This window comes from Rhinatrema bivittatum, chromosome 2 (genome assembly GCF_901001135.1).
Source record: "Rhinatrema bivittatum chromosome 2, aRhiBiv1.1, whole genome shotgun sequence".
Lineage (NCBI taxonomy): Eukaryota > Metazoa > Chordata > Amphibia > Gymnophiona > Rhinatrematidae > Rhinatrema > Rhinatrema bivittatum.
The window spans coordinates 424462825-424489321 of record NC_042616.1 but is presented as its reverse complement, the minus strand read 5'-3'; the positions used below and the strand labels follow the sequence as shown (position 1 = coordinate 424489321).

The 26497-nt window shown below is 51.3% G+C and overlaps 1 protein-coding gene across 1 annotated transcript in view; it reads left to right on the top strand.

Moving 5' to 3' along the window:
• RANGAP1 (Ran GTPase activating protein 1) overlaps nt 1-26497 on the top strand; it is a 317592-nt gene that overhangs the window by 68830 nt on the left and 222265 nt on the right. The window contains exons 8-9 of the mRNA XM_029590239.1: nt 13238-13351; nt 19852-19951. Of these exons, the coding sequence (XP_029446099.1) occupies nt 13238-13351; nt 19852-19951 (214 nt within the window). The remainder of the gene's footprint in view (nt 1-13237; nt 13352-19851; nt 19952-26497) is intronic.

Here is a 26497-nt window from a genome sequence, read left to right as displayed (position 1 = left end):
CCTCTTAAAATTACAGTCTCCCTTTCTAGTCCCTCTTTCTATTTATCTCTTATAAAAGTTTGTTTTCTTTGAGGGCATAGGTAAGCTACTGTGAGGGAATTTTGATTGATAATGACTGTATATTGGCTATTCCCTTGAGAGACTGTTGAATCTTTGAAAGCCCCTTATTTTAATGAGGTACTAATGTTAGAGACCACCACTGTCTCCTGTGGCAGCAGATGATCAGCAGGAGCAATAGGCTTCTTTATGCAATTTGCTTCCAGAAAGAAAATGACTAGGAACAAGTGGCAAAAACAGCTCAAATGAATGTTAGGGGCTCCAGAAGCTGGGACAAGTACTTCATGTATATCCTGGGCTGAAAAGAGTACTGAGGGGATAATGAGGTAGCCATTGATGATGGAATGGCAGCCATATTGAAAACAACCCGAGACTTCCGGTGATGACGTCAGCCGGAGCGCGGCGATAAGGAAAAGCTCCGCAGCCCTCTCCCCTTTAACGGGCTAAAAATGTGAGCCAAACACGGCGAAATTTCACCAAACGGTGTCTAGGAGCAGTAGGGATCTGGGGGTGCCTGAGGGAGCGCTCTGGAGCGCGAGTTGTTTTTTTTTTTGTTGTGCGGGCGCACCTTACAGCGGAGACGGGAGAAGCAGGCCGCAGCCCCGACCGCGTGGTCCTCGGGATCGCGGCGTTCAAATGGGAGATAAACGCGGCGAAAATTTGCCACACTGTGTCTGGGAGCTGCCGGGATCTGGAGGTGCATGAGGGAGCGCTCTGGGGCGCGAGTCTGTGTTTTTTTTTTTGGTGAGGGCGTCCCTTACAGCGGGAGACGGGCGAAGCAGGCCGCAGCCCCGACCACGTGGTCCGCCGAGATCGCGGCGTTTACCAGCGACGGATTCCTGCCGGTGGTGCTGGTTCCCTCCCAGGAGCTCCTACTCCTTTCCTGAGCTCGGGGCACCACAAATCTGAGCTTGTGAGGGCAGGGGATGTGACAACGCAGCCAACGAACGGCCTCTACTCTGCATCCCCGTACGGCTAAAATGGCGGCCGCAGCAGAAAGCCCCAAGGTCCAAGCTACCATCTCGGAGGATGTCATTCGACAGATTACAGGCAGCGTGACGGCGGCACTGGAGGTGAGCCTGTTAAAAATTCAAACTTCCATGGATGGCATCCGGGAGACCTTGGAGGGGCAGACTCGACGGCTGGAGGGTGCTGAACAGGCCATTTCAGACCAAGGGGACAGATTGGCGGAGGCGGAGAGAAGGGTGACAGAGCTACAGGCCTCCCAGGCCACTTTGTTGGCTAAATTAGAAGACCAGGAGGATAAATGTCGCAGAAATAATCTTAAAATCATTGGACTGCCTGAAGCACTTACAGAACAAGATTTAGTGCACTTTGTGGAGACATGGCTGCCGGAGCATTTGGGTCTGCACTACACAGGGGATCACCTGCGCTGTGAGCGGATTCATCGTATTGGCCCCCCCCGAGCGCCTCAGGAGAGACCCCGCCCGGTGATGGCTCGTATTCTCAACTGGGCGCACAAGGTACAGCTGCTCCGGGCGTTTCGGAAGGCCCCCTCAGTAGAATACCAAACGCACCGAGTGCTGCTCTTTAATGATTTTTCGTCCGCTACAGCGACGCTTCGAAAAGAGATGACGCCGTCCTGTACAGAATTGCACAAGCGGGGCATTCGCTTCGCCCTTCTGTATCCTGCGAAATTGCGGGTGCAGCATGATAACAAAGTGCTTTTCCTTCACACCAAGGCAGAGGCGACGGCTTTTCTTGCTACATTGCCACAGGCAGCTGCAAAATGATTACTGTTTTGATCTTGGAGTCATCTTTTTGTAATCCTATTAAAAAAATTTTTTTTTTGAGGTTACGTCTGGAGCCTATTGCTGGCGGAATCGAGAAACACGTGGACGTTTGGCCCTCATGGTCTCTGGACTTTGTGGAATCCAGCGGCGGAAGCACTGTATTACCGTCGGCGATTTGACAACGGTTCTTTCTGTTCAGATTGGTTGTTTAGCTATGTGTCTGTATAGTGAGGGGCACAAGATACTGTTTACTGTTTCATGCATGTTGGTTACACAGTTTGGCGTGTTGGAGGGAGAATAGGGGGGAGGGGGCTGGAGAGAAGGGGACCTTGGCGCGCCCAGAGGGGAAAGAGAGGGGCGAGAGGTCTCGGGCTTCTTGGGGCTGGGTGGACTGCATGGGGTTGTATGGATGCTGGTCTGGATGAGGGGCTGGTGGGGATGGGGGGGGGAGAGTCGGGTAGGTTGGAAGGGTCGGGGTTCGAGGGAAGGGAAACAGTTTTGGTCTTTTGGGCTGGAGTTCATGGAACAGGATGTTTTTCGGTATGGGCGGAGGGGTTTGGGGTTTAGGCTGGGAGACCCCGGACCTGTTCAGGACGAGAGCAGTGAGGTCGTGGTAGGGGCCTTATGGCACTATATTTACTTTGACCGTCATGGAGCGGGTTAAAGTATCCTCTTTAAATGTAGATGGAATCCACTCGCCCATTAAGCGAAAAAAATTGCTCACGATGTTTCAGAGAACCAAGTCCCAGGTGGTTTTTCTTCAGGAAACACACTTAAGTGTGAGGCTGAACATGGGAAGTTGAGGAGGGAGTGGGTGGGGCAATGCTGGTCCTCCTCCTATTCCACACGAAAGAGAGGCGTTGCCATTCTCATGCACAAGCAGTTAGCTTTTCAGATGACCAAAACTTACCACGACCGGGAGGGGCGATATGTGATAGTGGCTGGTACACTTCACCAGCAACGGCTTGCGTTTTGCAACATATATGCGCCAAATGTCTACTCTCATGTTTTTTTTTCTCAGCTGGTGAAGCTGCTGAGTGCTCTGTCGGGCTATACTCTTATTGTGGGGGGGGACTTTAATGTTGTCGCAGACAAACAACTCGACTGTAATCCCTCTAGACGGGTCGCAACGCTGGATGGGACTCAGGGGATCCCCTTTTTATGTCAGGAGCTTCAATTGCTAGATGTTTGGCGGGTACTACACCCCACGGAGCGGGATTATACTTTTTACTCCAACCCACAAAAATCTTATTCGCGTTTAGACTATTTTCTAGTAGCTGACTCGCTTTTCCCGACGGTGGAAGGGGCCTCCATAGGGGCCATTGATGTGTCGGACCACGCCCCAATTCACCTGCAGGTGGCTTTAGGCGGGAGACAACGGGGGGCTTTTTCGTGGCGCATGCGACCTGACCTATACCACGATACTGCGTTCCGTGAGCATTTACAAGCTAGCTGGAAAGAATATGTGAGATTTAATGACACCCCTGGTGTCTCCCCCATATTGTTTTGGGAGGCGGGGAAAGCGGTCATGAGAGGCTATGTTATTGCCTATACTGCTAAGGTTAACCGACAACGGAACGCAGAGATTCTACGCCTTACGGCGGAACTTAAGAGTGCTCAATGGCAGCACATGCATGACTTGTCCCCATTGAGTAAAGCTCGGGTTGAGCAGGTTAGAGAGGCACTGAACACTCGGCTATATCAAAGGGCCTCCAAGTCCCTACGCTACTATAAATACCAAATGTACAAACAAGGGAATAGGCCTAGTAAAATGATGGCGCACTTGATACGGCCACGCAGTCAGAAGACAACTATTGTTAGGCTTAAGGCTCGTGGGGGGCATTATGTGACCTCTCAGGAGGAGATTGAGAGTAGGTTTCGGGAATATTATAAGGAACTCTATGGGCAAAAAGAGCAAAATGTTGAAACCACCGCTCAGTTTTTTCAAAATATACAGTGGCCTCGGCTGTCTTCTGTACAGCAACGGCTGTTAAACCAACCCATTATAGACCAGGAAGTATATTCGGTAATTCAGGGTTTGAAACTGGGGAAGGCCGTGGGACCAGATGGGCTGGGAGCGGAATATTATAAACTGCTCACATTCCACTTCCTGACTCCGCTGTCTAAATTTTTCAATGAAGTGGTAAACACTCAGGTTTTGCCGGCGGGGATGAATCAGTCGGTTACTGTGGTTTTGCCCAAAAAGGGCAAAGACCTTGCTGAAGTGGGCTCGTATCGGCCTATTTCTTTGCTAAATGTTGACATAAAGATTTTGGCAGCAGTGCTCGCGGCACGGCTGAATCCCATTTTGCCCAAGTTGATAGGAGTGGATCAGACAGGATTTGTTAAGGGGCGCCAGGGTGTCCGTAATGTACGTCGTCTTATCGCAGCCCTGAGTTATCACCCTTCGGAGGAGGCTATGGTCCTGAGTCTCGATGCTGAAAAGGCGTTTGACTCAGTGTCCTGGGACTATCTGTTTTGGATGCTAGGCCAATATGGTTTCGATGGGGCTTTTGTTGCGTGGCTTCGGGCTTTATACAGTTCGCCTAGTGCCCGGCTTTTGCTAAATGGGGTCCTCACCGAGCCTATTGGGTTACATTGTGGGGTGCGGCAGGGATGTCCAATGTCCCCTCTACTTTTTGTTCTAGCAGTAGAACCCCTAGCGCTACGGTTACGGGAGGAGAGGGGTTTCTGGGGGCTCAGTGTGGGTGGTCACTCGGTTAAGACGGCTTTATTTGCCGATGATATCCTGCTGTTCGTGGGGAGACCACGGCAAAGTGTGCCGGTAATTATTACCATTTTTGACCACTTTTGGGACATTGCGGGGCTAAAAATTAATTACTCCAAATCTGAAGCCTTAGCTCTGACACCGGGGCTTCAAGATGGGTGGCAACCCCCTTTCCCCTTTACGTGGGCACCTGGGAAGCTGCGCTATTTGGGGGTGTGGGTCCCGCGGGACCTACGACTTCTGTATGATTTAAACATTGCGGACAAAATAAACGCCATTTTAATGCAGTTGCAGGCATGGACCCTCCTCCCACTGAGTTTTTTCGGAAGGTGTACACTGCTTAAAATGATATTGGTTCCTAAACTTCTATATCTACTCCACATGCTCCCCTGTTGGATGACGGTTCGAGATGTGCGGAGGTTACATGGGGGTTTGTCACGGTTCTTATGGAAGGGAAAACGTGCACGGATAAAATATACGGTTTTTGCAACAGACCCGGGAGGCGGGGGGGGGTATGGAGTGCCTGATTTTCGGCTTTACAACGCTGCTTGCCAGCTGAGGTTCGTGGGGGAATGGCTTAGGGGGAAGTACTGTTATTGCGAAGAGGGGTTGCTGTCTAGTATGTCTGCTCCCTGGTTGCCTCTTTCCCTCATTCAGGTGGATGCGAAGAAACTGCAAGCTTTGCAATACCCGAGATGTCTGCTGTCCCCATGTATTAAGGCCTGGCGTTGGTTGCGTCAATTGACTGGGTTGAAAGGCCTTTCCTCGCTCTTGACCCCGCTTCTGGGCAATTTGGATTTTCGCCCTGGGCGGGATTGCCGTGGCATTTTTCAGTTCTGGGCATCAAGGGGCGTGGAATACTTATATCACCTGTTTGATTCAGGCACGCATGAGCTCTTGGACTTCCAAACTTTGGTTAGAGCACACCAACTGTCTCCTAAGCATTATTTTGGGTATCTGCAGGCACGTCATTATACTCAGACTTTTCGTTGGTCCGCAGGCGACGTGGCTGCGGAATCCCTTTTTGCCACTACCATATCGGACGCTATTGGTGTGACTAACTCGATTAAGTGCTGGAAACGCTTGTGTATGGCTTACAAAAGGCTGGATCACCTAACTGTCTTGGCTTCCCGATGGACATCGGTTCTACATAACCCTGTGACTTCCGAGCAACTGAAATATGGGTTTCGGACTCTGCATACTCAAAATCCGGACCTGGGACTGAGGGAGCTACAGTATCGTATATTGCATTTGTCCTATTACGACGATGTCAAGAGGTTCCGGATGGGGCTAACTGATACCCCACTCTGTATCAAATGTGGAGGGGAGGAGGGTAGCTTGATTCACAGGCTTCTCCTTTGTTCTACGGTCGCTCCCTTCTGGACCCGGGTGCTGCAGACTATTTTTCAATGCACGGGACTGCACGGCCGTTGTGAAGGGCGGGCGTTGATTACCCACCCATTGTATGCTGTGAATCCCTGCCCACTTGGTAAAGCTAGGTTCGCAAGGCTGGCGATGTTGTTGGCGTGCAGGACTATACTTTCGGTATGGGTGGAACCACAGGGTAAGCCTACTGATGAGGCCTGGTCTGCCAGGATGACTTTTGAGCTGCAGATGGAGCGTTTGGATTGCATTTCGGGGCACCGCACACGAGACCAGACATATGAAGACTGTTGGCAAGTTTTTTTTCATGGACTCCCCGGCGGGGCTCAAGCTAACCTGCTCACTTCTGGATATTCTAACGATTGGACTTAATCTAATCCATGGACTTTGGGTCGGAAGGGGGGGGGGTGGGGATGGGTGGGTAACTGTGTGTATGGGGTGGAGATGGATGGGAAGGGGGGTTAGGTGGGAGGAGTCGTGTAGGGAGCAGAGTAAGCTCTACACGACGGGGTTGGTTCAGGGGGGAGGGGGGTTTCGCTATTGCTGATTCGGGGTCTGTGGTGGGGAACTAAAGGAAAAGACAATAGGGGTCACGGGTCAGCGGTCGGTACGTTAATGTTTGTAAACTGTTCACAATTCCTGGGAAAATGTTGTTTTTGAGAGGTGTTTGATTATGCTTGATATTTTCCCTTGTACCTCTGAGGCTGGTGTGGAACTGTTTTGTTTGTTTTGTGGCCTGATCGTTGCTCTTGACTCAATAAAAACTATTTTGCAAAAAAAAAAAAAAAAAGAAAACAACCCATGTGGTTTTTAGCATGGCACAGGCAAATAGAAACAAAAATCCTGAATCTATAGTTTTAACTGATGAAGTCAATCATGCATTGTATTCATATTTGGATACTAACTTGCCCATTACTGGAGAAATTTTCCCAAAGTTTTTCAAGTTACTATACCAGGGTTTTAGGCTTTACTGAAGCCTGGAGAAAGAACAGTTTCTGCAATTCCAGCAGCACATAAGCTTCCGGAATATATATATATATATATATTTGATTTATGGTTTATATTGATCGAAAATTAGGATTCCTAGCGTGTAGCAGATGGACTCAGGACCAATGGGTATAGTGTACTCCTGATAGCAGTTGGGAGACTGATCAGATTTAAATCTGACGTCAGCCCTAGTACATATACCCCTGCAGGAAGTGCAGCTCTTCAGTATTTTCCCTCTCCATAGCAGTTAGGGACTCTATGCACCCTAGCACAGCGTTAGAGCAATTTTACCAAAGAAAACCAAATTAAGAAGAAATCTTACCTCTACAGACGAGCCCAGCTCTCCTGTGGTGACACCCGTTGGGTCCCTCCCCCAGTTGAGATTTCCCGAGGTGATTTCCGCGATCCCTCGGAGGCAAGCCTCAGTCCGGCGGCCGACCCTCGGCGGGGACCTAGCCCCCGACATCGGGTGAGGCTGAGAGGCAGCGGGTGCAACCTCGAACATGGCGGTGAAGATATTTTCCCTCTCCCCTCGCAGTTGGAGACCGCCCGGAATGAAACCGGGAAGCGCCGAGACAAGGTAAGGTAGAAGTCTATTTAAAAGTCTTCGGTCTCTGAAGCTCGAGGAGACGCAGAGGTTGCCAGCCGGGACCAGTGCCACCGGGTTGATCTGCCTTAGCAGGACTAGACACCAGTCAGATCTGAGGGCCCTCCCATGTGGAGACCCTCCGAGGTGGTCGCCATATTGTTCACGTGGTCACCGTCATAATTTTGGCTCTGTTCGCTGCCTCGATCCCTACGCACAGAGGTGAGCCATGCACACAAATACCTTGTGCGCACAACGTCACACGCACAAGTACCGGGCGCACAAGCAACGCGCATAGCCACGTGCTTACTGGGCCGGGCGCATAATTTGTCTGTGTGCACAACAGGGCGCACCAAACCCACGCGCACAACTTTGACACACATCAGAGCGCACAACTGTATTGTACGCGCACAAGCCATGGCACCACCCGAAAATAAGCTCAGGGCCTTTGCCCAGCATGCAACATTAGAGCTGCGCAGCATGAGGAGGCCACGGCCCTGTGTATACAGGGCAAAGAGGCCCTAGGGGACCCAACTCATGGCCCTCCCCAGCCGGTACCATACCCCAGCCTCTTGAGCAGTACGCCAGATCTAGCACTACACAGCGGGACCCTCCCCTCAAACAGGGCTCCCCAGGGACAAGGCGCCGCCCAGTCTAGACCCAGCAACTATCTCCTGGGTGGAATTCTTAAAAGGTCTGCATACCTTCGTCCATATGCAGCCAGGGCCTCCTATAATGCGGTCATAGGCTCCACCAGAGGACCCCAACATGCCGGGACCCTCTGTGCCCAGAGAAGTGATCCCACCACCCAGAAGCCCCACCTTCGGGGACACTGACATCTCAGATGAGGAGTCAGATCCCCTGGAGGAAGGGGAACTCCCTCCGGGGACAGAACTCCATCGAACCATGAGACGCTTCTTCACCAAAGACAAGCTTGCAGACCTGGTCACACACAGCTTAAAAGAGCTTGCCATCCCGGGCACAAGTGCCTCGGGGGAACCTAAGACGAACCCACTATTAGAGGGACTCCGTCAGACCTCCCGCCATTTCCCACTTTTACAAGCTGTCCAGCAACTAATTGACCTGGAATGGGATGCCCCAGAAACTACATTCAAAGGGGGCCGGGCTCTGGCAGCCATGTACCCTCTGGACCCAGCCGCCAAAGATCTCCTGGTATGTCCGAAAGTGGATGCCATGGTTTGCGCGGTCTCAAAGCACACTACTATCCCGGTGGAGGGAGGAGCAGCACTCAAGGATGCTCAAGACGGACATCTGGAATCTATCCTCAAACAGTCCTTTGACGTTTCCGCTATGTCTTTACAGATCGCGGCCTGCTGTGCCATGGTGACACGCGCCTGCTTAGCACAGACCAGGAACAACACTCCTGGGGAGGCCCTGGAACCAGCGGTATCATTCCTTGCGGACGCCACTTTGGATCTGGTACGCACAGCAGCTAGAGGAGTCTCATCCGCCGTGGCAGCCAGAAGACAAATCTGGCTCCGAAACTGGTCAGCCGACGCATCCTCCAAAACGAGGCTCACAAGGATGCCCTTCAAGGGAACACTCCTGTTCGGAAGTGAACTAGAGAAACTAGCTAATAAATGGGGCGAGTCCCCACTGCCGCGGCTACCGGAGGACAGGAATAAGAGAGACCAGCGATCCTTCCCCCGGACCTCCAGGGGCAGAGGATCACAGCGCTTCAACCCATATAGTAGCTCATATCAAGCGGTCCGCCCTGCAGGCTGGAGCCAGTCCTTTCAGAACAAGCACAATAAAAGGGGAGCCAGCTCGGGCCCAGGCCCCAGCCGCACCCCACAATGAAAATTAGCCGACCCATCCAAAGGAAGAAGCAATAGGGGGCAGACTTGCCCTATTCTACCAAAGATGGGTCGAGATAACTTCAGACAAGTGGGTCCTATCCATCATTCGAGAGGGATATTACCGGGATTTCCACCACCTCCCTCTGGACAAGTTTGTGGCATCTCCCTGCCACGACCCTTCCAAGAGAATGGCAGTTGAAGCTACACTGACCAGATTACTAGCCTGAGAGGCTATAACACCGGTGCTTCCACAACAAATACTGGCCATTATTCCATCTATTTTATGGTCCCCAAGAAAGAAGGAATGTTCAGACCTATCCTGGACCTCAAGGCAGTCAACCGTCAACTTAAGGTTCCTCGCTTCCACATGGAAACCCTACGCTCGGTAATAAGGGCGATACAACCAGGAGAGTTTCTTACCTCTCTGGATCTGTCAGAAGCCTGCCTACACATTCCGATCCATCAAGAGCATCAGCGTTTTCTACGCTTCTGGATCCTGGACCTTCACTACCAGTTCCGGGCACTACCTTTCGGGTTAGCCACTGCACCCCGGACGTTCACCAAGATCATAGTGGTGGTGGCAGCAACACTGAGGAAGGAAGGAATCCGCGTGCACCCCTTATCTAGACGATTGACTGATCAGGGCGAAATCCCCAGAGGAAAGCCACCAGGCAACCAACAGAGTCAAAACTCTACTGGAGAGCCTCGGGTGGGTGGTCAACACAAACGAGCTGCCTGCAGACTTCCCAATCTCTAGAATACTTGGGAGTCCGGTTCGACACCAAACAAGACAAGGTCATCCTGACACTGACAAGATCAAAACTGATGACCCAGTTACGAACCTTGTTGAGCGAACTTCGCCCCACAGCATAGGATTACCTACAAGTTCTTGGCCTCATGGCATCCACACTGGAAGTAGTCCCATGGGCACAAGCTCACATGAGACCCCTACAACGCTCACTACTATCACGATGGAATCCACTGTCCCAGAACTACACCGTATGGCTTCAGCTCCCGGACAGAGTTTGGCCCCAACTACGATAGTGGCTACAAGAAGCCCATCTGAGCCAGGGAACGAGACTATCCTCATCAGCATGGCTCCTACTCACCATGGTTGCCAGCCTATGAGGATGGGGAGCGCACTGCCAGGAGCTAACCGCCCAAGGGCAATGGAACGAAGAAGAGTCGGGATGGAACATCAATCATCTAGAAGCCCGGGCAGTCAGACTAGCCTGCCTAAGGTTCGGTCACAGACTCCGAGGCAAAGTGGTCAGAGTAATGTCGGACAAGCCACAACAGTGGCCTACAACAACCGTCAGGGAGGAACCAGAAGCCAACAGGTATCTCTGGAAATAGACCTCTTAATGTCATGGGCGGAAGTGAATCTTCAAGAGATGTCGGCCGCCACCTTGCCGGGAAAGACAACGTCATGGCGGACTACCTCAGCAGAGAAAGTGTAGATCCAGGAGAATGGAAGCTGTCGACCACAGCATTCCAACTGATAGTAAACCATTGGGGAACACCAACCATGGACCTCCTGGCAAACCGGTCCAACGCCCAAGTACCCAGTTACTTCAGCCGCAGGCGAGAACCCCAGTCCCAGAGAATCGATACCCTGGTACAGACCTGGCAATAGGAGACTCTGTTATATGCCTTCCCGCCGTGGCCCCAATTGGGCGCGATCATCCACAAGATAGAACACCACAGGGGACCAGTACTTCTAGTGGCCCCGGCTGGCCAAGAAGACCGTTGTATGCAGATGTGCGAAGGCTGCTGACAGGGAACCCCCTGCCGCTATCTCCACACAGAGACCTGCTCCAATAGGGACCGATTCTCCACGAGGATCCAGCTCGAATTCTCTCTTACGGTCTGGCCATTGAGAGGACTCGCCTAGAAGGAGCAGATACTCGGGGGCAGTAATTGACACCCTACTCCGAGCACGCAAGTTCTCCACATCCCTAACATACATAGCCAGTTACTCAGTTAAGCTGTTATAATGTACCATGTCATTACAAAGTCCACCTTTAGACATTCTGTTATATGTAAACCGATGTGATATGCCAGATCGAATGTCGGTATAGAAAAATAAATAAATAAATAAAAGGATTTGGAGAGTATTCGAAGCCTGGTGCGAGGACCACGACATCATACTATGCTCAGTCATCAAAATTCCTGCGATTTTGGAATTCCTGCAGAACGGCCTACAGAAGGGATTGTCACTCAACTCCATCAAGGTACAGGTGGCTGCATTGTCATGCTACAGAACCAAGAGCGAGAGCGGCAGCATAGCCTCTCACCAGGATGTCTCCCGCTTCCTGAAAGGAGTCGAGCACATCAGACCACCCCTGAAGTGGCCGGTGCCTCTGTGGAACCTCAACCTGGTCCTAGATTTCCTAGCAGGAACCTCCTTCAGACCTCTCCGCAGCCTGTCTCTCCGACTATTAACATTGAAGACAGCCTTCCTGCTGGCAGTCTGTTTAGCCCGTCGTATATCCGAGCTACAAGCACTGTCCTGCCGAGAGCCGTTCCTCAGACTCACCCCGGGAACCATCCAGTTATGCACAGTTCCGTCATTCCTCCCCAAAGTGGTGTCTCACTTCCATGTCAACCAAACCATTTCACTACCATCGCCAGATGAGCATAAGAATTTGGAAGCGGCTCGAAGTCTACGCCATCTCAACGTCGGCAGACTCCTAGTCCGATACCTGGAAAGGACGGAATCCATATGAAAGACGGACCATCTATTCGTCCTTCACAGCGGGAAGAAGCAAGGGGAAGCGGCCTCGCGAGCAACCATAGCCCGCTGGATCAAAGAAGTCATCAAGGTGGCCTACGTAGAAGCAGGCAAGCCACCGCCTTTACAAGTCAAGGCCCATTCTACTAGAGCCCAGGCAGTGTCCTGGGTGGAAACCAAGATGCTGTCACCTGCCGAGATCTGCAGGGCGGCGACATGCCTCCATCCACACCTTCTCCAGGTTTTACCGCCTGGATATTCAGGCTCGGGAGAACACAGCATTTGCAAGGGCAGTACTAAGTGGGTCACGGGCAGCCTCCCACCCAGTTCGGGAGTAGCCTTTATACATCCCATTGGTCCTGAGTCCATCTGCTACACGATAGGAAATGGAGAAATTACTTACCTGATAATTTCATTTTCCTTAGTGTAGACAGACTCAGCATCCCAGCCACGGCTGCCGTTACTCATGGAATTCACGGGGGACATCCCCGGGAGCGAGTGATTCAGGGGTAAGCCATGCTTTCCTTCATCTAGGGCACCCACCCTACTGGTGTTGACGTTTCTCGGTTGAGGGCACTGGCGATCTCCAGCTATAGCCAATTCAACCATTTCAAATTAATCAAGTTATTCAAGTTATAAAGTTAATCAAGTTGTTCAAATTATTCAGTCATACAAATATCCACAATGCTTTTCAAGGAGAATACTGAAGAGCTGGACTTCCTGCAAGGGTATATGTACTAGGGCTGACGTCAGATTGAAATCTGATCCATCTCCAACTGCTATCAGGAGTACACTATACCCATTGGTCCTGAGTCCATCTGTCTACACTAAGGAAAACAAAATTAACAGGTAAGTAAATTCTCCACTATGTTTAATAATTTTTTCATGTATCTTGTTTGGTTTTGATTTGTTAGATACATTGATTGACCCCTTTTATACAATTTATGATAGGACTCTGTTAATGTTCATGAAGGCTTTTGGGGGCTGACATAATTCCAGGCTTCCCCTATGTAGCAATGAACAGTGCATACTGCTAAACCTTGCTGCTTTCAGCCGTGATCATGCATATGGTAAATACTATTTATTTGTTGGTGCTCTGGAACACAGAGGTCTGATTGGTAAGACAAAAATCTCTTTTGGACACTTTGGCCTAAATAATATTTTTGTTTTCCATATTTCTTCCCCCAGGCCCTAAAAACGCTCCGTCAGGTTGAGGTGATAAATTTTGGAGACTGCTTGGTGAGATCCAAAGGTGCCCTTGCCATTGCAGAGGCCATCAAAGAGGGATTGCACAAATTAAAGGTTACTCCTAAAATGCATACTGCATGCTGTTTAGTTTGTTTGTGGCTGACTTTTCATGCTGTCACATTCTTCTAGTAATGTGACAGCTGGCAGTGGTAACAGAGACTTTCTCCTAGGACAAGCAGGATGGTAGTCCTCACATGTGGGTGACATCAAATGGAGCACGACATGGAAAACTTTGACTGGCACACTGAGCATGCGCAGCATGCCAATAATCATGCGTCCATGCGAGGTCCTCCTTCGGTCTTTTCTTTTCCACGGAGCTATCATCTCGCAAATGTGGAGCTCGTGCTGTTTTTATTGGAAAACTGCCACATTTGAGTATTTTTCTCAGATTTTTCCTGCGCCGGGTCCCTCATCGTCTTCCTGGCCTTAGAGGGCATTGTGCGGGGGGGATTTACATTTGTTAAGGTTGTTTCCCGACGGTGCTGTCTCCCGGTGGCCGCCAACAATTGACCGCTCATCGGTTGTTTTTTTGACATGGCGTTGGACTTTCGCCAATGCCCCCCGTGCCCTCAAACAATATTATTACAGACCCCCATGATGTCTGTGTCTTGTGCCTGGGGGCAACTCATGACGCCATGGGGTGCTCGTTCTGTGCCCAGATGATCCCCAAGGATCACCGTGCACACACCTAAATAAAATGGAGAAGCTTTTTGGCCCTAAGAAATCCAGCCCCTTGACAATCGGCATTGCGGTCATGTCTGCCTGGCCGCCGGGCCCATGTTTTCTTCTCCACTGCTAGGTCTCCAGGTCAAATTGGGCACTGGAGACCGACCTACATCCCTTTCTTCTCATTCCAGGTCCAGATCATCACAGTCTCCCTCTGCGCCAGGGAAAGACCAGGCTGAGCCCCCATGGGAAGTCTAGGAAGCACAGTCACCGGTCTCTGTCTTCGCACGAGACCAAGTTCGGGAATGCCAGCCGAGCTGCCCACGAAGCAGCCCCAGGCTGAGGAGACATCTCCCTCTATCGAGCCCGAGCTGATTCCCACCGATTTCTGTGCCGGACATCGTTCTCCCTCAGGGCTCCGAGGGGAACCAGGTAGCACCTCCTCCTCCTCCGATTGTCCTGTCTTTGGCAATTTTTGAGGAGGAGTTAAGAGTGCAAAGTATGGTTGCCTGAGCCCTACAAGGCATCGGGACTGTCACCGATGCCGGAACTGGCACTATCAATAATGGCACCATTGCAGGAGTGCTTAGACATGCTCCTCAATGTCCTACCAACACAACAGTCGCCGATGCCCCGGAGGGCACAGATACTGCCACTGGAGACCATTCCTATCGCAGATTCTTCAGATGAGGGAGGGCCATTGGAGCCGGTGGCACCTCTTCCGAGGCCAACTCCGCAGCCATCATTACCCGAGCCCCTGTCTGGTCCATCAAAGCCCTCGGTGCTCCGATGTCCTTGGTGCCTTTGGGGCTCTTGGTGCCCTCTGTGCCTCACATCAAGAGCGTGGTTAGGGCACCCCCACTGGTGTCCCCAGGCGCTCTCAGTGATGACGCCCAACATGACCCATAGGGAGATGACACCTCAGAGTTATCCTCTGACTCAGAGGACCTGCCCTCTAAGCCCACTCTTCCGGAAGATAGGTGTAATTCCCCTCCCGAAGACTTGACATTTGTGGGCTTTGTGCGGGCCATGGTGGAATCCGTCCCCTTCCAACTCCTGACAGAGGTGGACTCCAGGCACAAGATGCTGGAGGTCCTCCAGTTTGTGAATGCGTCTAAGGAAGTGGTGGCAGTCCGAGTCCATGACATAGTCAAGGAATTGCTTGTTTGGCTCTGGGAACACCCCATTTTGGTAACACCCCCCCCCCCCGTGAACAGGAAGACTGATGCGGTATATCTGGTTCAGCCTACCACAGGGTTTGAACGGCATCGGCTTCCGCACCACTCCATGGAGGCAGAGTCTGCCCTAGGAAAGGCAAAACATTCTCGTACCCATGCCTCTGCTCCTCTGAGCTGAGAGCACAGGGTTGTGGATGCCCTGGGAAAGAAAGTCTTCCAAGGCTCCATGCTGGTTTGCCGTATTGCCTGCTACTAGTTGTACATGAGCCAGTATTCCAGGAACCTCTGGAAGCAGATGCAGGATCTGGTCGAGCACCTAACTCAGCAGCTGCAGAACAACTTCCTGAAGTTGGTCCAGCAGGGCTTGGTCCACAGACAGCATTTTTGAGATGACGGAGAGTGTGGCCACAGCAGGCATTGATGCCCGCCGCATGGCCTGTCTCCGACCTCTATCCGGAGGTTCAGGAGACTTGCTTCGCAGACTTGCCTTGTACTGGAGAGAATCTCTCAGATATAAGACCCTCCAGCATCTTTCGGCCAGCACCTTGGACCAGCAATCCTCAGGCAAGAAGTCCTCATGGTAGGGGCCCAGGCGTCCGTTTTACCATCCAAGGAAGTACTACCCACCAGCGGTCAGGGCGAGAGCTCAGTGGGTTGGCCCTAGGACTCGCCCTCTTCAGCAAAGCCCTGCCATGGGGTTTTGACTGGCTGTGAGGGATTGTAAACTGGCCACCTGTGCCTCTGACGACGGTCCTTCCGATCAGGGTCCGGCTTCAGTTCTTTGCAGACCGTTGGCCTGCCGTCACCTCAGACCAGAGGGTCCTGTCCATGGTTCATTGGGGGTACAGGTTGAATTTCCAGGGTGTACCACTAGACTTTCCCCCATGCCCCTCTTGGGGCATGTCGGCAAATCAGGAAATATTTTTCATGGAGCTCTCAGCCCTTGTAATGGCCAGGGCACCGCGGGTGCGATTTCTACTCCAACTATTTCTTGATTCCAAAGAGAACAGAAGGCCTCAATCCTATTTTGGACTTAAGGACCCTAAACAAATTCCTGAAATGGGAAAAGTTCAAGATGGTCTCCCTGGGCGCTGTGATTCCTCTCCTGTGGAGGGGGGACTGGCTTTGCTCCCTTGATCTAAAAGATGCCTACACCCATATCGAAATTTCCCATGCCCACAGGAAATACCTTTGGTTTGTGGTTGACGAAAAACACTTTCAGTACACGGTGCTGCCTTTCGGTTTGGCATTCGCATCCCGCGTCTTTACCAAGTGCCTAGCGGTGGTGGGGGCCTACCTCAAGAAGCTGCGGGTGCAGGTCTTCCCCTACCTGGGTGACTGGCTCATCAAGAGCGCCACCCGGGAGGGAGTACTACGTTCCCTGCACTCCCCCATACATAGAAACATAGAAATGACGGCAGAAGAAGACCAAACGGCCCATCCAGTCTGCCCAGCAAGCTTCACACATTTTTTCTCTCATACTTATCTGTTTCTCTTAGCTCTTGGTTCTATTTCCCTTCCACCCCCACCATTGAAATATCTAGCTTGATTAGTTAGGGGTAGTAGGGGTAGTAACCGGTAGTAAATCGGGTATTAGAAGCCTTAGGCTTTCTGGTCAACTACTTGAAGCCTCAACTGGTTCCGTCGCTGCAGCTGGACTTTATTGGGGACAGGTTCGACACTACTCAAGCTTGGGCATTTCTGCCCTGGGAGTGAGCGCTCACCTTAGTGTCCCTGGCAGGAGCAACCTCTTAGTTGCCAGGTTTCTGCGCACCGTATGCTGCGCCTGTTGGGGCACATGGCTGCGACCGTCCATGTCGCTCCATTTCTTGTCTACACATGCGAAGAGAGCAGTGGGCGCTGCGGGCTCAGTGGCCCCAGGCCACCCAGGACCTACAGGTACACATCAAGTTTACTCAACCACTCCAGGTCTCCTTGTCGTGATGGGTCCCTCGTCGTCCTCCAACTTAGAGATGGGGTTCCCTTTCAGGCTTCCCCTGCTGAAGCTGTGCTCACCACGGATGCTTCCTACCTGGGCTGGGGGACACCCATGGGAGGTTTCTGCAGGAAGCATATTTGCAGATAAACTTCCTGGAGCTCTGGGCGATTCGATACGCACTTTAGACATTTTGAGATCACCTGGCCAACAAAGTGGTCCTCATTCGGACCGACGATGATGTGGTACCTGAACAAACAGGGAGGCATGAGATCATTTCTCCTCTGCCAGGAGGCGATCCAAATATGGTCGTGGGCTCTGTCCCAGGCTATCGTGTTACGAGCCATGTACCTGTTGGGAGAGGAGAATGTAGTGACAAATGGCATGAGTCGTTCATTTCGCCCCCACGAATGGTCCCTGAAGTAGGAGGCTGCGGATTGGATCTTCCAACTTTGGCGAACCCTGAACATAAGAAATTGCCATGCTGGGTCAGACAAAGGGTCCATCAAGCCCAGCATCCTGTTTCCAACAGAGGCCAAACCAGGCCACAAGAACCTGGCAATTACCCAAACACCAAGAAGATCCCATGCTACTGATGCAATTAATAGCAGTGGCTATTCCCTAAGTAAACTTGATTAATAGCAGTTAATGGACTTCTCTTCCAAGAACTTATCCAAACCTTTTTTGAACCCAGCTACACTAACTGCACTAACCACATCCTCTGCCAACAAATTCCAGAGCTTTATTGTTCGTTGAGTGAAAAAGAATTTTCTCCGATTAGTCTTAAATGTGCTACTTGCTAACTTCATGGAATGCCCCCTAGTCCTTCTATTATTCGAAATCAGGGAAATTCCGAGTCACATCTACTCGTTCATGATCTTAAAGACCTATTACAGGAGGAATCTCTTCGATTCCTCCTGTAACAGGAAGGTAGATCAGTTCTGCTCCCTGGTCAGGGAGAACTGCAAGCTGGCATTGTATGCCTTGGCCCGCCATTGGGACACTGGCCCTCCTCTATGCGAATCCTCCGCTTCCATTAGCGTCGAAGACTCTCCTGAAGCTCCAACAGGACCAAAGAACTCCTTATTGGGTGCAACAGATCTGGTTCCCACTCCTTCAAGATCTGTCCCTTCGGGAGCCGATCAGTCTGGGGACCTCCCCATATCTTATTACACAGGATCAGGGCAGACTGCGCCATCCCAACCTCCAGGCCTTGTCCCTAATGGCTTGGATGTTGAGAGGGTGATTTTACAGCCCCTGGACCTCTCGGAGGATGTGTCTTGGGACCTGGTGGAAGCCTTTCACTAGGAAGTCTTATTGCCTGACGTGGAAGAGGTTCTCCATTTGTGTGAGTGCCATGGATTGGTTCCCTCCTCTTGCTCCACACTGAAGCTACTCGATTACCTTCTGCACCTCTTGGAGACTGGACTAAAGACCAACTCTGACATTCAGTGCCATTAGGGTCTACCATCTAGGGATGGATGTTTCGCCCATCTTGGTACAAACTATTATGGGGCGCTTTATGCGGGGTCTGCTTCAGCTGACGCCTCCCCTGGGACCTCAGTGTGGTTTTGGTCCTGCTTATGAAGGCTCCTTTTGAGCCTTTGCACTCCTGTGATTTGAAGTACCTGTACTGGAAGGTCATCTTGGTTGCGGTCACCTTAGCGTGCAGGGTCAGCGAACTTCAAGCCTTGGTATCGTATCCACCTTACACAAAGTTCTTTCACAATAGGGTGCTCTGTGCACACACCCTAAATTCCTGACAAAGATGGTGATGGAGTTCCATCTGAACCAGAAAATAGTCCTGCCTACCTTTTTTCCCCAAGCCTCATTTGCACCAGGGCGAACGGGCCCTGCACAGTTTAGATTGTAAGAGCGCCTTAGCCTTTTACCTGGAGCAAACAGCAGGCCATAGGTAGTCTAGGCAACTCTTCATCTCTTTTGCCAGGACCAGATTGGGAGTTGCTGCACCAAGTAGACCCTGTCCAACTGGCTGGCGGATTACATTTCCTTCTGCTATGTGCAAGTGGGACTGCAGCTTGGGGACATGTCAATGCTTATTTTGTCATAGCTATGGGTGCTTTGGTGGCCCACTTGCGAGCGATCCTCTTGAACAAACTCTGCAAGGCTGCGACATGGAGTTCCCTCCAAACCTTCAACTAGCACTACTGTCTGGACAGGCACAGCTGATGCAACAGCAATTTCGGCCAGCTGAATCTCTTTCAGCTGTAAAACTCAACTCTTCCTGCCTCAGGTTCATTGTTTGGTTTCAAGCTGACTCCTGCTGTTATCAACAAGGACCAGTGTTGTGCTCGTTGGCATCTGGTTTGATGCCGTTGGTCCTATTGTTTTTCGGGAGCAGCCTCTAGCTAGGGATTCACAATATGTGAGGACTACCATCCTGTTTGTCCTAGGAGAAAGCAGAGTTGCTTACCTGTAATAGGTGTTCTCCTAGGACAGCAGGATGTTAGTCTTCAGGAAACCCTCCTGCCATCCTGTGGAGTTGGGTTTCTCCTAGTTTGTTGTGTTTTGATTTTTTTGTAATTCTATAGTACGAAACTGAAGAGGGATCCCGTGTGGTTAGTGGTATGCTGGGCATGTTCTGTGCTAGTCAGTTTCTAGAAAATTTGACAAATGATTTCTGTGCCTGGCTCCATCTGATGATGTCACTCACATGTGAGGACTACCATCCTGCTGTCCTAGAAGAACATCTGTTATAGGTAAGCAACTCTGCTTTCTGCTGACTTTTTTTTTTCTTTTTTGTTTTGTCCCAGGAGCTGAACCTGTCTTTCTGTGAAATCAAACGCGAAGCAGCTGTGGCTGTTACTGAAGCACTGGAGGACAGGATGAAGTTGGAGAAACTGGATCTTAATGGTACATGAAAGGAGACTCAGCTGGCAGAGTACTGTAAATAAAGGGTTGGGGGAATGGTACTGAGAATTGCAGCCTTTAACATATGAATAGAGGGGGTAGGGCAGTTAACCTACGAAAAGAGGCTTAGCTTGTTGACCCACCAGACCAGTCCAGATGAATGGGTTTTTGTCTCCCTATCAGCAGATGGAGATAGAGAACAACTGGAGCTGTGCCATTACCCTATTTAGGGCCTTGTGCAGCCTAAGCTCGCCTCCTGAGCGGGTTGAGCAACCTCCCAGTGGGCTAGGCCCTGCTTTAGGCTTGGTTGGCACACCGAGTGGCAAGCCGCGGCGGCGCTATCATGAGTGCGTCTTTGTGCGTGCCGTATTGCTCTCCATAGAACGTCGGTACGCCTAGTGCATCGGCCATGCGCACGCTCTGTGCGCAAGACGTTGCGCATGTACATACGTGCACAATCTACTAAGTACAGAATACAGGTAAAGCCAGGCGCACAGGCTGCGTGTGTGCCTCACTGTGTCCCGCCTAGGCATCCGAAATCTGTGTGCATAAAATTTTAAGCGTGAGCAGACAGAACACAAGTTACTGCCACCAATGGCTCCGGCAGCCAAGAAACATAGGCACCTTTCTCTCTGTGGTGCTTGTCATATTAGGGCTTCACAGTTTGACCTGGATTCCAACTTATGTCAAACTATGAGGAAGCCCGGGGAAAGCTGGCCTCACCTGGACCTTGCTAAGCCCGGCTCCTCCCATTCAAAGGATGGGTTAGCCACAGCCTTAGCTGGAAGTACCTCGGATCAGAGTACCCCCAGGCTGGGTCATCCATGGGAGAGAGAAATTCAGCAGCACATACCCCAGTACTTCCTGGGCAAGGCATGGACCAGACTGCCTTCTCTTGGATGGAATTTTTCCAGGGCCTTCAAGCCTTTGTACAGGCGTAGTCTGCTACCTCACTTGCCCCTGTCCAGACCGAACCTCAGCCGGTAAGCCCTCCCTCTCCCAGTCCTATCGGCAGACCTCGCCTCACCAAAGGTATCCCTGGCAGTGACCCGGGTGGCATGGATGAAGAGGAAGATATAGATTCCTTGGAAGATGTGAAAATTTCCCCTTGTTTAGAACTGTATCGGACCATGTTATGCTTTTTCCATAGACGAATTGCCAGCCCTGGTTTCCCAGACCTTGAAGATGCTGGGAGTTCCTGGGCTGGTCTCTGATGGAACCAAAGAACCACCCTATTCTTATTTCCCTACGGAAAGCCTCTTGTTACTTTCTAGTACTGGAAGCCATCCGGGAGTTGACTGACCTGGAATGGGATGCCCCAGAAGCAAGTTTTAAAGGGAGACGAGCATTAGAAGCTCTATATCCACTGGATCTGGCAATGAGAGCGCATTTGTGTTTCACTAAAGTGGATGCGCTGGTCTGTGCCATCTCTAAGCAAACACTCCCAGTGGAGGGAGGAGCGGGCTTAAAGGATGCATATGATAGACAGATGGAGTCCATCCTTAAACGGGCCTTTGATGCGGTAGCAATGACATCACAGATTGCTTCTTGCTGTGCACTGGTAGCTCGTTCGTGCCTACTCTTCTCTCTGGAGGTGGATAACTTGGGGGTGAATTCCAGAGCGGTTATGGAACCTGCTGCCTTTTTAGCTGACACAGGCTTGGATCTAGTCCGTACTTCAGCCAGAGGACTGGCCTCAGTGGTGGCGGCCAGAAGACAGTTGTGGCTGCGGAATTGGTCAGCAGATGTAACCTCCAAGGCCAATCTTACAAAGATGCCCTTTTAAAGGATCACTCTTTTTCGGAAGTGACCAGTAAATGGGGCGAGTCTCCAGTTACCCGGCTACCAGAAGATAAGAGAAAGCAGTTATAGTGCCCCTAGCCTATGAGGGGTCGATCCAGGGGCTCCCAATGCTTTTGCCCCTACAGAAACTTGACATTTCAGAGGTCTCAGCCCTTTGGGAGGTCTCGGTCCTTTCATAGTTGACAGCCCAAGAGAGGGGCAGGCTCGGGTTCAGGTTTCTCAGAACCCCCCCCCCCCCCCCGCAGTGAAAATTTGCCAACTCACCCTCGAAACGAGAAGATTGAGGGTTGACTGTCCCTCTTCTACCAGAGGTGAAGTCAAGATCTCTTCGGACAAATGGGTACTGGAGGTCATACGAGAAGGATTTGTGCTGGAATTTCACAGCAGTCCTCGGGACATATTCATGATGTCTCCTTGCTACTCCCAGCACAAGAAGCAGGCAGTGGAGACTACTCTTTTAAGGTTCCTGCACCCCTGGAAAATACGGGGCATTACTCATCTATTTCATTGTACCCAAGAAGGAAAGGTTCCTTTTGCCCCATCCTGGACCTCAAGAGCATCAACCAACATCTACGAGTGAATCATTTCTGCATGGAAACCCTATACTCCGTGATAATGGCCATGCAATCAGAATTCTTAACCTCCCTGGACCTATTCGAGGCCTACCTACATATTCCAATCCATCAAGAACACCAATGTTTCCTATGCTTTGCTGTACTCTGTCACCATTATCAGTTCCGGGCACTGCCCTTTGGCCTAGCCACCACCTCCAGAACGTTTTCCAAGATCATGGTGGTCGTAGCGGCAGCATTGAGAAAAGAGGCAATCCTGGTGCACCCGTACTTGGATGACTGGTAGATCTGGGCCAAGTCTGTGGAAGAGTCTCTCTGGATGACCAGCAGGGGTGACCACCTTGCTTCAGGAACTCGGGTCGTAAACTTGGGACAAAAGCAGTCTCAAGCCCCTTCAAGTCCTTGAATATCTTGGAGTCTGGTTAGACACCAAGCAGAGCAAGGTCTTCCTTCCGACCACACTGGATAAGGAAGTTGATGTCCAAAGTGCATCAGTTGATGAGCACAATATGGCCAATGGTTTGGAGTTAGCTCCAAGTTCAGTTTGGCGGCAACCCTAGAGGCGGCAGTGCTGTGGACGAGGGCACAGGCAACCACTTCAACACTCACTACTGTCACGTTAGAACCTGCAGGCTCAAGATTATTCGATTCGACTACATTTATAGATTGAGAGTATGCTTTCGGCTCCAGTGGTGGCTACAGGAAGCTCATCTGAGCAGGGTCTACCCCTGTCCTCTCCAAACTGGCTGATCCTCACAACAAACGCAAGCCTCCGGGGCTGGGGACCTCACTCAGGAGCTGTTGGCCCAGGGACGTTGGATCGAGGAAGAGGCCGTCTGTAACATCAACTGCCTGGAAGCCCGGGCAGTCAGATTGGCATCTCTACAGTTCAACCACAGATTCCAGGGTCAAGCGGTTCATCTAATGTCGGACAATGCAACGATGGTAGCCTACATCAACTGCCAGGATGGAACCAAGAGCCAGCAAGTGTCACAGGAGATAGATCTCCTTATGGAATGGGCAGCAATACATCTACAGTTGATCTCAGCCTCCCACATCGCAGGAAAAGACACCGTCAGAACAGACTTTATAAGCAGGGAGAGTCTGGATCCAGGAGAGTGGGCGATGTTGGCCAAAGCCTTTTAGCTGATAGTAGATTGCTGGGGTCTCCCATCTATCGACCTGCTGGCCACATCTCACAAATTGAAGGTTCCCCGATTCTTCAATCGCAGAAGAGATCAGTGGTCTCTGGGGATCGTTGCTCTCGTTCAGACCTGGCCAAAAGAAGAGTTGCTTTATGCCTTCCCTCCGTGGCCCTTGCTGGGCAGGGTCATTCACAGAATTGAGCACCACAGAGGATTAGTCCTGCTAGTAGCTCCAAATTGGCCCAGGTGTCCCTGTTATGCTCACTTATGATTTGTGTTATCTGTCCTGTTAGAAATAAAAAGTTAAGTAAAGCAGAGTTGCTTACCTGTAACAGGGGTTCTACAAGGACAGCAGAATGTCAAATGTCACATGGGTGACGTCATACGATGGAGACCGGCATGGAAAATGTTTGTCAAAGTTTCAAGAAACTTTGACTGGCACACTGAGCATTCCCAGCATGCTACTAACCACATCTCCATAAGGGGTCCCTCTTCAATCTCTTCCTTTCCGCGAAGCTGCTGCCTCGCAGTCGTGAGCTCTGCTTCTTTTCTACAGTTCAAAAAAAAAATTTTGCTGTTCTCTTCCCACGTTGGTTTTTTTTTGTCAGTTCTGCTCTCCGCGACCTGGTAAGTCCTTCGAACATTCGTGATCCATAGCCAACGGTTTCATTTCACGGTGTCCGCCGACTTATCGACTACATGCTTTTTGCGATGGCATCGATTAGTTTTCTCCGGTGCCCCCAGACTATGTCCATCACAACCCCCCCCACGAGGTCTGTGTCCTCTGTCTGGGGGCTTCCCATGATGTCCGAGGTTCTGACCTCTGAGCCCAAATGATCCCTAAGGTCCATCGGCATGTGGTGACAAGATGGAAAAATTATTCGGCTCCAAAAGATTGGATCCGTCTGCTGCTTCGGGGACCTCCACCCCACTTGGGAAGCAGATTCCGAAATAGACTGCGGTCGGTCCCCGGCTCCTTTGTTCTGGTCCCGGTCAGGTTCCTCCCCTTCTCACTCAGATCTGGGAAAGGACCGTGGTGACAATCGAGAACGGTCGAAGAAACATAGACATTGGTCATCATCCTCTCAGCTAGGCAATGGACAAGCAGCGTCATTGGTGCCTCCTGCGAAGCTTCGAGCTCCAGGTTCCACCGGGACCGGCACCGCCACAGGAGCCAACTCCACTGGTGCTTGTGCCATTATTGGAATGGCTTGATGTGCTGCTCTGTGTTCTACCGACGCAGCCGGCACCGATGCCTCAAGCCCCTTTGCGGCTGAAGGGAGCATTGCTGCCACTGGCCCCCATCTTGGTGAGCATCTCCTCAGAGGAGGAAGGGCCATCGGGTTCGATGGCATCTTGGATGAACATGATGCTCCACCAGCTCCCCCAGGGCCATAGGGATCTGTTCCGTCATTGCCCTCAGTGCCCCCGATCCTGCTGGACTCAGTTGGACACCGGTGTTTCTTCTGCGGCCTCAAGGCCCGCCGATGCCCCCAGTTCCTTCTTTGGTGCCTTTGAAGGGCCTACACCTCTAACATCGTTGGGGTGTTCGAACCCCTGCATCCCCGGAAGGACGCAGTGAGGGGGAGGCCCCTTATTGACCCCTGGAAAGGGGAGGTGTCCATGTCCTCCACTGAGGAATTGGAGGATCTGCCCTCAGAGACCTTTCCACTGGAGGAGCAGCAAAAAATCTCCCCCAGAGGATCTCTCCTTTGCAAGGTTCGTAAAAGCCATGGCAGAATAGGTGCCTTTCCAGCTTTTAACAGAGCAAACCTCCAGGCACAGGATGCATGAGATTCTGCAATTCATGGATGCCCTGAAAGAGGTAGTGGCAGAACCTGTCCATGACATCTTCAAGGTACTGGTAGCCCGCTTTTGGGAGCACCCCATCTCTGTGCCACCAGTGACCTGGAAGACGGACACAGTTTACCTAGTCCAGCCTACTACCATGTTCAAGCGCTGTCAGCTCCCCCAGCAATTGGTGTTGGTATAGACAGCCTTGAAGAAGGCAAAGAGGATACGCACCCATGCCTCAGCGCCGGGCAACCACAGTTCCACCACAGAACTCCACAGGGTTTGACTGGCAGCCAGGGAGCATGAGCCAGCTGTCGCCGCAGGACACTGACCTGGTCAGGGGTAGACTTCAGCTGTTTGCATAACGATGGAATTCGAAAACATCGGACCTCTGGGTCCTGTCCATCGTGCATCAGGGCTACAGGTTGCACTTCCTGCGAGTTCCACCCCGCTCACCTCTGTGTCCCAAGTGGAGACCAACAGGGGACTTACAAATGCTTCTGGTAGAGCTCTCTGCCCTCGTACTAGCTCGAGTGGTCGAACATGTTCTGCCCAGTCAGCACGGCAAGGGGTTCTACTCCAAGTATTTGGGCCTTAAACCGTTTTTGGTAAAGGAGAAGTTGAAAATGGTCTCGCTGGGCACCTTGATTCCCCTTCTCAAAGTGAGACACAGGCTCTACGCCCTCTATCTGAAAGACGCATACGCCCATATCCCCATCTTTCAAGTGGATCAGCAATACCTTTGATTCCTTATCAACAGGAATCACTGCCAGTATTGCGTTCTGCCCTTTGGCCTGGCTCCATACTCCCTGTCTTTACCAAATATCTAGCAGTTGTCAGCGCATATCTTTGGAGATGGGGGATTCGTGTTTTCCTGTACTTCAACTTTTGGAAACTCTGGCATTTCTGATCAACTATCCAAAATCCCATCTCCAACCATCCTTGCAACTGGACTTCATTGGGGCTCGACTGGACACTGCCTAGACGAAGGCTTTCCTGCCTCGGGACAGGGCACAGACCCTCACGCTCTCGCTCGAGTGGTCTCCGCTTGCTATCATGTCTCAGCTCAACATTTTCTCCGTTTACTGGGCCATAAGGCAGCGACTGTGCATGTCACCCCCTTTGCTCGACTACACTTGCGCAAGGCGCAATGGACACTACATTCTCAATGGTGCCAGGCTACTCAAGACCTGTGTGCGCATGTCCTTATCACCACACTGCTTCGTCAAACCCTC